Consider the following 11,265-nt stretch of genomic DNA (forward strand, 5'->3'; position numbering starts at 1 on the left):
ACCTCACTAATCCAACTGTGAGGTAAATAGATGGCAAATATGATTAACCTTATCCCTAGTGGGATATTGGCAGTGGAGAGGGGTAAATTACTTGCTTAACATCATCTAGGGGGTCAGCAACAGAGCCAAAATTTTTTTAAACTCCTACTCTAAATTTGATAGTGACATGCAGATGAGCTTTCATGAAACCAATTTAATTGTTGTAATGATTCTGGAAAATTAAAAATGATTACATTCCATAAGAAATAAATACAATAAATGAAATGTACCATAAGCATAATATTTTCTTATTTTCTCTTTAGCCAAACTGTTTCAAAGAATGCAAAATTACCTTGAACTTGATATTACATTAAAAGATGTTTTCTCATATGCTCCTTGTCTCCTGAACTGTGTCATTAAATGTAAAATTGTCAACTATATAATGCACACATATATAACACACAAAAGTATAAAAGTGACATTTAATAAAATAGTCACTAATACAGAAAAATAATAATTAGTGAAAATTTTGAATTATAGATTTCTATAAAATTCATTTTATTTCTTCCCAATACATATAATCTATAATAAATCTATCTATTTTAATATTATAAACTCTAGGATAGAGTCTCAATTTCAGTAAAAATATAAGCAGTTTATATTTATCATAATTAGTTCAAATTTTGATGAACTTCTGTCCAAATTATATTAAATTATCAAGTATGAAAGTTCCTACTAATGAGTTTTTGGTGTATTGAATGCCAAGAGAAAATGTTTCTCAAGGTTAAAAGAAGTCAAAATCTATAAACTTAATCACTTTGGGGTCTGTTTTTTATTTTTAGTCTTGATGTTTAGTGATTTTTTCCCTAGAGTTATTAAACTGGACTAGAAAGTAATCTGTAGATATGTGGTGTTAACTCTATTGTGCAATATTCAGGCTTTTCAAATAGAAAAATGGCTTTCCCTCTGTATGCTCAACATTCAGGTATGCATTCAACCAGAAAATGTCTCAGATCAACGGAATGGATGACAGAATATTAGGGAATATTTAAGCCTCTCTAATTAGCAAGGCATTCTTCCATGCTTGTCACAGAAATTCAAAGCTTGGCAGAAACACATGCTCATCTCACATAGGAGGAATGAGGCTTAAAAAAGCAAATGTAAATGGTGACCTTTAAAAAGTAATTCAAGTTGTTCTATAAAGTGTTTTAAAACCCGAAAAATAGGCATTAGTTCAGGGAAACAGATGTGACAGAAGCAAGACTCCCTGTATTAGCTTATATTACTATTATTCACAGAAATTTCCCATTGATTTGGTTAAAAGAATCAGTTTCCTATCCTGTATTGGTTTACTTGTCAGAAAGGTAATGCGTGCTTTCTAATAGTATCATGTTAAAAATTAGTCCACATTCTCTTCTGTTTTATCTTGTGGAATTACTGATGTTTTGATTACATTATATCACAAATCATGATTGCACAGAAAGAGAGGAAGAAAAATCCAACATTGATTAATAGACAGACATTTTATATTCAGTACAATGAGGGCACAATCAGAGAACTGGAGTAAATAAAATGTCAGCATGGGGTGGGAGGGAGGCTCATCAATGAATATGCGGTCCTTTAGGAGGAACACCAAAAAACTTTACAGAGCGGAATAAAAAAATTTTAAAAAGGCTTTAATAGTCAGAGAAATATACTATGGACAAATTGGTCATTTAAAAATTGCATATATATTTGCCCCATAATTATATATCTATTCCAAGAAAAATAATAAAATACTAAAGAATATTGAGAAAGACATAATATGACTTCCGTTTGAACATGGCGGTATAAAGTAAGAAGTTTCTACTTCTCTCAGAATGATTTCTAAGAAATAGCAAAAAGAACAAGGAAACATATGAGAACACAAAAGCAAAAGGTCTAAAAATGCTGCTGAGAGCAGTGGAGATCCAGCAGAGGTACAGGAAAAGTCAGGTAGAAAAACTTCTGATATATTTTATAAATTATATACAAATTAAATAATGTATTATATAGGCTATATTATATATGTGTGTATATATTATATATATGTATAGTACATTATAGTTTGTATATAATATATGATATTATATATCAAATACATGATAAATAATATATATTCCTAAAAATATTGAACTTTAAGTAATAAAGAAAAATTCTTTGTGCCACCAGACAAAGAAAAACCAAGTCTTATATAATGATTTTTTAAAAAAATCAGACCTGACTTCATAATTCTTCATGTACTGGTCAATAACCAGAAGAAAGCACACACACACACACACAACCCCCAAACTAGAAAATCCTTTAGGTAATGTTTCACACATTTATGATATTTATTTACATAAACTTTCAATTAAGTATAAAATCAAGATGGTAAAAAAGCATAAGAGATAGCCATCTTTATTGAGTCAAACTACAGAACTAAACTTTGTAATGGGGTGAAAATTGCCCGGCTGGAGAGAGGAAGGAACTGGGAGTGACTGCTAATGGGTATGGGGTTCTTTTCTGCTGTGATAAAAATGTTCTCAAATTGATTGTGGTGATGGTTGTATAACTCTGTTAATATACTAAACATCACTGAACATTTTAAAAGGATGAATTTTTAAAAAATATTTATTTATTTGGCTGCGCCAGTCTTAGTTGTGGCACATGGGATCTTAGTTGCAGCATGCGGGATCTAGTTCCCTGACCAGGGAGCGAACCCAGGCCCACTGTACTGGGAGTCTTACCCACTGCACCACCAAGGAAGTCCTAAATAGATGAATTTTATTGTATATGAATTAGGTCTCACTAAAGCAGTATAAACATATTCTATGTCTCACAAATTTTTATATGTATTTTTTTTGATATGTAGTATTTTTTTTGATATGTAGTATTTTAATTTACATTCAAAGTATTTTCTAGATGGGAGGGTGATGTGAGCAAGATGTCCAGCCCTCGCACCCATCCCCACAGAAACACCAATTTAACAACCATCCATGGGCAAAAATACATTTATGTGCATTTCAGAGTTCAGTTAAGAAGTCCTAGCGGGAGTTTCGGGCCGCAGGCTTCGGGGGAGCTCCAAGTCTTGGAGGATTCTTGCAGGGAATAGGAGTCCGGGAGGCGGCAGACCAGTCCGACGGAGAGCGGGTGTGATCAGCATTGGAAAAGATGCCAGCCCCAGCTGCCACATATGAAAGAATAGTTTACAAAAATCCCTCTGAGCATCACTACATGAAAGTCCACCTAGAATTTCAAGATCATGGCATTGGACTGAATGCTGCCCAGTTCAAACAGCTGCTTATTTCAGCCCTGAAGGACCTGTTTGGAGAGGTTGATGCTGCTTTACCCTTGGACATTCTAACCTATGAGGAGAAGACCTTGTCAGCCATCTTGAGAATATGCAGCAGTGGTCTTGTCAAATTGTGGAGCTCTTTGACCCTGTTAGGATCCTATAAAGGCAAGAAATGTGCTTTCAGAGTGATTCAGGTTTCTCCATTGCTCCTTGCATTATCTGGTAACAGTAGAGAACTAGTATTGAATTGAATAGTCTTCAATTTCGGAAGTATTCCTCACTCTCAAAAGTACATTTTGGTGCCAGTATAATGTTTGAAGACTGAAGCAGCCTAAAAGCTCCTGTTGATGGAATTTGAGACCTCTGAAGATGTTCCCAGTAATTTCCAGCCGTCGCCTTTGGTGGGGTAGGCTTCAGAGGAGTATCTGCTTGAACCAAGCAGTGCTGAACGGGCAGCACTTACAGCATATGCACATCAGAGTGGGAGACCGGGCTGAACTCAGTAGGGCCTTCACACAGAGGGATGTGGCTGTCTTCTCAGAATTAACCGGGGATGTCAATCCTTTGCATTTGGATGAAGATTTTGCAAAACACACCAGATTTGGAAAGACGATTGTACATGGAGTTTTGATCAATGGACTTATTTCAGCTCTCCTAGGTACTAAAATGCCAGGGCCAGGCTGTGTATTTCTTTCCCAGGAAATTAACTTTCCAGCCCCTTTATATGTTGGGGAAGTTGTTTTAGCTTCTGCAGAAGTGAAAAAGTTGAAGCGGTTCCTTGCTATTATTGCAGTGTCATGTTTTGTACTAGAAAGTAAAAAGACTGTTATGGAAGGATGGGTTAAAGTTATGGTCCCAGAAGCTCCCACATCCTGAAATATGTCTTTAAAGATGCAAGTTCAGGCATCAGTGTTACTATTATTGAAGAGCCTCTGAGGAAAACAGGGATTGCTGTTCTTCACCAAGGAGGGGCTGATAGACCCATAAACCCACATTGGTGGAGGGGAGCTGGTAGAGGGGTGTTCCATTGTCCACTTATGCTTTGGCCTTATGCTTCACACAGGCTTAAGTATATTTATCATCTGTCTAGGTTTCTAAAACTGAAAAAATAGGGAATTCCCTGATGGTCCAGTGGTTAGGACTCTGGACTTTCACTGCCATGGGTGCGAGTTCAGTCCCTGGTTGGGGAACTAAGATCCCGCAAGCTGTGTGACACAGCCAAAAAAAAACCAAAAAAAAAGTGACGAGAGGAAATCAGAGGTGGGCTTCCTTGGTGGCGCAGTGGTTAAGAATCTGCCTGCCAATGCAGGGTTCACGGGTTCGAGCCCTGGTCCGGGAAGATCCCACATGCCGTGGAGCAAGTAAGTCTGTGCGCCACAACTACTGAGCCTGCTCTCTAGAGCCTGTGAGGAACAACTACTGAGCCCACGTGCCACAACTACTGAAGCCTGCACCTAGAGCCCGTGCTCCGCAACAAGGGATGCCACCACAGTGAGAAGCCCACGCACCACAACAAAGAGTAGCCCCTGCTCTCTGCAACTAGAGAAAGCCTGTGTGCAGCAATGAAGACCCAATGCAGCCAAAAATAAATAAATTAATTAATTAATTAAAAAAAAAGAAAATCATAGGTGATTCTAAGGTTGGACATTGTGTCCAGGCTCCCATGAGGTGCCATTAAAAAAAAAAAAAAATATTGGGAGAGTTATCATTTAGCTTAATGTTCTACTTTTAGGATTTCAAACCTGATTAGATTTGCATTTGGATAAGATAAACCTACCTATATCTGTGTAGAATAAGTTTCTCACTGAATTTATAACTAGCTAGCATTTAATTATTGAAGGCAACGATAGAAGATAGGTCATCTTTGAACACCTATCTTTTACCAGTAAATATTCTTAGATCCTGTTCTTCAGCAGTTTCTGGGTCAGAGTTTATTGTAATTTGTTACTGTTTACACCAAGATGGTAATTTGTTCAATGTTCAGTGTCACTTGCTCTTCAGATGGTTTTCCTGTTATTGGAGGAGGGCTTATGTGCAGATTTGGACTCAGTTATGTAAGCTCTCTTGGTCTCATGTATAAAACAGGGATAAAAACACCTAAAAAAAAAAAAAAAAAAAAGAAGTCCTAGCACACTGGTGGAGCACAAAACCTGACGTCAGCTGCACGGAAAAGGGTAAGAACAGTTCCATTTTACCCATGTCATTTCTCCTCCAAGCTAGCACGGTTCAATACTAAAAGAGAGCTCCCAACCTGAGACTTTTCCCACAGGGGAAAGAGAGAGTGAAGTGAGAGTCTGGCTTCCCCAGCCTTTGGGGGAACTTCCTGAAAGTTCCACTTCTATCTCTCTATACCAAAGGTGTTTAAAATATTGACACAGATGGATCATCTGGGGAATTGAGTGCAAAGAAAAGGACCAAGGGCTCATAGCAGATGACATGTGGATCTTGACAACTTCCCAGTGCATCCTTGCAAATGGCACCCCATACACTCCGACAGCCAGTGACTTATGCACCCCTGCAGCTGGTGCTCCCTATACCCTGCAGACAACATGTAGATCTCAGCAGCAAGTACAGATCTCAGCAGCCAGTTCTACTCTACAGGATGAGGTGAAGGTGAACAATACTCAGACTGCCTCTTTAGGAGAGAGGAAGAAAAGTAGAGCTTGCACTTATCATCCTGGCATCTCAATACACTACCCTAGGGAAAAAGGATGGGTGACTTACAGCACATGGCATGGCATTGTGGGGTAGGGAGAGGTGCACAATCCTAAGACATTTCCTTCAGGAGTGAGGGAGAGAAGTGGTGCTTGTGCCCAATACCTTGACATATCAGTCCAAGGGGTGGGAAAAGGAGTGGATGGCTCTCGGCACCCAGCTTGGATCTGTGGGGTTAAGAGAAGACACACAATCTTAAGACTTCCCCCCAGCCCAGAAAGAAGTGAGAGAAAAGGAGCAGGCACATCTATAAAAAAAGTTGGAGAGATCACCAAAATCTCTAGCCTGGCTATCTGGTGGACGTCTTTCCTTCCTAAAACCAGCCCCAAAAGACTGGAAGAGATGATTGCTTCTTCAAATGTACAGACACCAAAACAAGGTTACAAGGGTGACAAAAAGATAGGGAGATACGACACTACTTAAAGAATAAAACAAGCTCCAGTAACCAATTCCAAAGAACTGAAGATCTATGAGTTATCTGATGAAAAATTTTTAAAAATCTTCTTTTCATTTGCCTGTTAGCCATCTGTATGTCTGCTTTGGAAAAATGTCTATTCAGGTCTTCTGCCCATTTTTTGACTAAGTTGTTTGTTTTTTGATATTGAGTTGTACAATCTGTTTATATATTTTGAATATTAACCCCTTGTCATTCATACCACTTGCAAATATTTTCTTCCATTCCATAGGCTGTCTTTTTATGTCATTTTATTTTTTTTTGCTAATTATTAGAGAAATGCAAATCAAAACAACAATGAGCTATCACTTCACACCTGTCAGAATGGCTATCATCAAAAAGTCTTCTAATAACAAATGTTGGCGAGGATGTGGAGAAAAGGGAACCCCTCTACACTGTTGGTGGGAATATAAATTGGTGCAACTACTATGGAAAACAGTATGGAGGGTCCTAAGAAAACTAAAAATAAAACTACCATTTGATCCAGCAATTGTACTCCTGAGCATATATCCAGAAAAAAAAAGAAAATACTAATTTGAAAAGATAAATGCACCCTAATGTTCACAGCAGCACTATTTTCAATAGCCAAGATATGGAAGCAACCCAAGTGCCCATTAACAGACGACTGGTTTAAGAAAATGCAGTGTATATATATATATAATGGAATACTACTCAGTCATAAAAAGAATGAAATTCTTTCATTTGCAGCAATGTGGATGTACCTAAAGAATATTATGCTTAGTTAAATGTCAGACAGAGAAAGACAAATACTGTATGATATCACTTATATGTAGAATCTTTAAAATAATACAAATGAATGTATATAACAAAACAGAAACAGACTCACAGATATAGAAACAAAACTAGTGGTTACCAGTGGAGAGAAGGAAGGGGGGAGGGTAACTTTAGGTGTATGGGATTAAGAGATACAAACTACTATGTATAAAAGAGATAAGCAACAAGGATATATTGTATAGCATAGGGAATTATAACTATTATCTTGTAAACTTTTCATGGAATATAATCTGTAAAAATACTTTACCACTATGCTAACACCTGAAACTAATGTAATATTGTAAATCAACTATACTTCAAGAAATTTTTTTAATTAAAAAAATTAAATTATTAAGAGGGAAGTTTATAGCAATATAGGCCTACCTCAAGAAACAAGAAAAATCTCAAATTAACAATCTAACCTTACATTTAAAGGAACTAGAAAAAGCACAAATGAAGCTCAAAGTCAGTAGAAGGAAGAAAATAATAAAGATGAGAGAAGAAATAAATTAAACAGAGACTAAAAAGACAAGAGAAAAGAGCAATCAAACTAAGAGCTGGTTCTTTGAAAGATAAACAAATTTGACAAACCTTTAGCTAGACTCACTAAGAAAAAAAGAGAGAAGGATCTGCTAAATAAAATCAGAAACAAAAGAGGAGAAATTAAAACATACCATAGAAATACAAATAATTATAAGAGAATATTATAAATAGATATATACCAACAACTTGGACAAACTAGAAGAAATGGACAAATTTGTAGAATCATACAACATTCCAAGACTGAATCAGGAAGAAATAGAAAACCTGAATAGACTGATCACTAATAAGGAGATTGAAACAGCAATCAAAAATCTCCCCAAAAAACAAAAGTCCAGGACCAGACAGCTTCACTGGTAAATTATACCAAATATTCAGAGAATATTTAATACCTATCCACCTCAAACTCTTCCAAAAAAAATGAAGAGGAAGGAACTCTTCCTAACTCATTTTACAAGGACAAAATTACCCTAATACCAAAACCAAAGACAACACACAAAAAAATAAAATTACAAGCCAATATCTGATAAACATAGATGCAAAAGTTCTCAATAAAATATTAGCAAACCAAATTCAAGAACACATTAAAAGGATCATACACCATGATCAAGTGGGATTTATTCCAGGGATGTAAGGATGGTTCAACATGCACAAATCAATTAAAGTGATATACCATATGAACAAAATTAAGGATAAAAAACCATATGCGGGGAGGGATAAATTAGGAGTTTAGGATTAACACATACACACTACTGTATATAAAATAGATAACCAACAAGGACCTATTCTATAGCACAGCAAACTATACTCAATATTTTGTAATAACCTATAAGAGAAAAGAATCTGAAAAAGAATATATATATATATAACTGAATCACTTTGCTGTACACCTGAAACTAACACATTGTAAATCAACTATACTTCAATTAAAAATAAAATAAAAATAAAGTTAAACTAAAAAAACAAAAATATAAGAACCATATGATCATCTCAGTAGATGCAGAAAAAGCATTTGACTGTATTAAACACCTATTTATGACAAAAACGTACCAATAAAGTGGGTATAGAAGGTATATACTTCAACATAATAAAGGCCATATATGACAAACCCACAGCTAACATCATACTCAATGGTGAAAAGCTGAAAGCCTTCCCACTAAATTCAGGAACAAGACAAGGATGCCCACTCTTGCCACTCTTATTCAACATTGTATTGGAAGTCCTACCAGAGCAATTATGCAAGTAAAAGAAATAAAAGTTATCCAAATTGGAAAGGAAGAAGTAAAACTGTCTATTGGAGGATCACATAATTTTATATATAAAAGTCCTAAAGACTCCACCAAAAAAACTATTAGAAATAATAAATGAATACAGTAAATTTGCAAGATAAAAACCAATACACAAAAATCTGTTGCTTTTCTATATGCTAACAATGAGCTATCAGAAAAAGCAATTAAGAAAACAATCCCATTTACAATTTCAGTAAGAATAAAATACCTAGGAATGAATTTAATCAAGGGGATGAAATACCAGTCACTAAAACTATAAGACACTGTTGAAAGAAATTGAAGGAGACACAAAAAAATGGACTAGAAAGTAATCTGTAGGAATTTGATTCCTGGTGAGAGCTGTCTTCCGGGCTTACCTTCTTATTATGTCACCATATAGAAAAGAAAGAGTGATCTCTTGCTCTGTTCTTTTTCTTACAAAGCCACCATAAGCTACCAGCCATCTCACTGTAAGGTCCCCACTCTCATGATCTCATCTAACTCTAATTACCTCCCAAAGGCACCATCTCTAAATACCATCACATCAAAGGTTAGGACTTCCCAACATATAAATTTTGGGGAGACACAATTCAATCTATAGCAATACCATATTCTGTGGTCATGGATTGGAAGAATTAACATTGTTAAAATGTCTATATACTGAATCTACAGATTCAATGCAATCTCTATCAAAATCCCAAGGACATTTTTCACAGAAATAGAACAAAAAATCCTAAAATTTATATATATACCTCTACCCTCATAGGCTTGATAGCTGGGTCTATGAAATAAACTGATAACAGGCAGATTAATAGGAGAAAAGATATACAAATTTATTATTTTTTAATATTACATTCACAGGGGCATCACAGGAAAAAAAGTGAATACCCAAAAAAAAGCGGTGAGATTTGAAAGCTTATATATTGTATTAAAAAGGGGAAGGGGGAGGCGAAGGAGGATATGAGCCACTTAAAGGGAGAGTAAGTTATTTTTATGGAAGATGAATAGGCCCTTAGAAGAATGATAGTTTGTCTGGGTGTGCTGTCAATGTCTGGTCTCCTCTCTTGTGATAAGAGTCAATCTTCCCTGGTTAGTGAAACTCCTAAGGAGGGGATTTATGAAAATTTAGTTCCTTTAGGATCTGTCTTTAGGCATATAAAGGGAGTTGAGAGAAATCCTCTCCCTACATTTGCTATTTTTCAAGGGACTTCAACTCAAAATAATCAATATACAAAAGCTGCATATTTTGCAGTACCATGTGCCTAACTCCTTCAATGTCATATGACCACATTTGTATAAAGTACAAAACAGCTAAAATTCATCAACACTGTTACAAGTCAGGATGGTGGTTACCTTTGTGGGAGGTTAGTGATTGGTAGGGAGCATAAGGCTTCCGGACTACTGCTGATGTTTGTTGATCTGGGATTTGGTTACACAGGTGTGTTCCATTTTTGAAAATTCTGCATGGTATACTTATAACATGCACTTTTCTATATGTATGTATCAATATATTGTATTTAAATAAAAGTATTAACCCATACACAATCATGATATTTTTAAAAATTATTTATTTTTATTTATTATTTTTGGCTGTGTTGGGTCTTCGTTGCTGCACATGGGCTTTCTCCAGTTGCAGCGTGCGGGCTTCTCATTGTGGTGGCTTCTCTTGTTGCGGAGCACGGGCTCTAGGTGCGCGGGCTTCAGTAGTTGTGGTGCGCAGGCTCAGTAATTGTGGCTCACGGGCTCTAGAGTGTAGGCTCAGTAGTTGTGGCGCACTGGCTTAGTTGCTCCGCGGCATGTGGGATCTTCCCAGACCAGGGCTCGAACCCGTGTCCCCTGCATTGGCAGGTGGATTCTTAACTACTGCACCACCGGGGAAGCCCAGCATGATATTTATTAGATGTGCTACCAGCAAGTTCCTGTACTATGAAGTTTTCTTAAGTTGTTGATGCCCTGTCTCATTTCCAATACAGTGTGTTCTATCTAATCAGTGATACTTTTTAAAAAAATTATTGCTTTGAGCTTATATAAATAGTAAAATTAGTTTATTCATTTCCATTCATGTCTTTGCTAATGGTTTTCATCAATACAATCAGTAGACTTTTCTGTACACACAAAGTAAGTCCAATATCACTGAAAGAGTCTCTTTGGATTGAAAAATAAAGATTACTTTATACATTTTCAACACCCATCTTGAATCATTTTCTACTAATAAAACACAGACAGGTGAAATTCATTCT

General features: G+C 36.2%; 2 protein-coding genes across 2 annotated transcripts; both read left to right on the forward strand.

Annotated features, from left to right (window-relative positions):
- The first annotated feature begins 3,048 nt into the window (after positions 1–3,048).
- Positions 3,049–3,525, forward strand: LOC133082509 (ribonuclease P protein subunit p14-like). The gene has a single exon (XM_061179119.1). The coding sequence runs from the start codon at positions 3,151–3,153 to the stop codon at positions 3,523–3,525; it is 375 nt and encodes a 124-aa protein (XP_061035102.1). The 5' UTR covers positions 3,049–3,150.
- Positions 3,526–3,643: 118 nt separating this feature from the next.
- On the forward strand, positions 3,644–4,851 carry LOC133082386 (hydroxyacyl-thioester dehydratase type 2, mitochondrial). Its single transcript, XM_061178970.1, has one exon. It carries the CDS (start codon positions 3,644–3,646, stop codon positions 4,148–4,150), a length of 507 nt encoding a protein of 168 aa, XP_061034953.1. The 3' UTR covers positions 4,151–4,851.
- The last annotated feature ends 6,414 nt before the right edge of the window (positions 4,852–11,265 follow it).

Source organism: Eubalaena glacialis, chromosome X (assembly GCF_028564815.1).
Source record: "Eubalaena glacialis isolate mEubGla1 chromosome X, mEubGla1.1.hap2.+ XY, whole genome shotgun sequence".
Lineage (NCBI taxonomy): Eukaryota > Metazoa > Chordata > Mammalia > Artiodactyla > Balaenidae > Eubalaena > Eubalaena glacialis.

Bases quoted from the DNA above. Each gene is read 5' to 3' on its own strand.
- LOC133082509 (XM_061179119.1), top strand. From the start codon at position 3,151: ATGCCAGCCCCAGCTGCCACATATGAAAGAATAGTTTACAAAAATCCC.
- LOC133082386 (XM_061178970.1), top strand. From the start codon at position 3,644: ATGTTCCCAGTAATTTCCAGCCGTCGCCTTTGGTGGGGTAGGCTTCAG.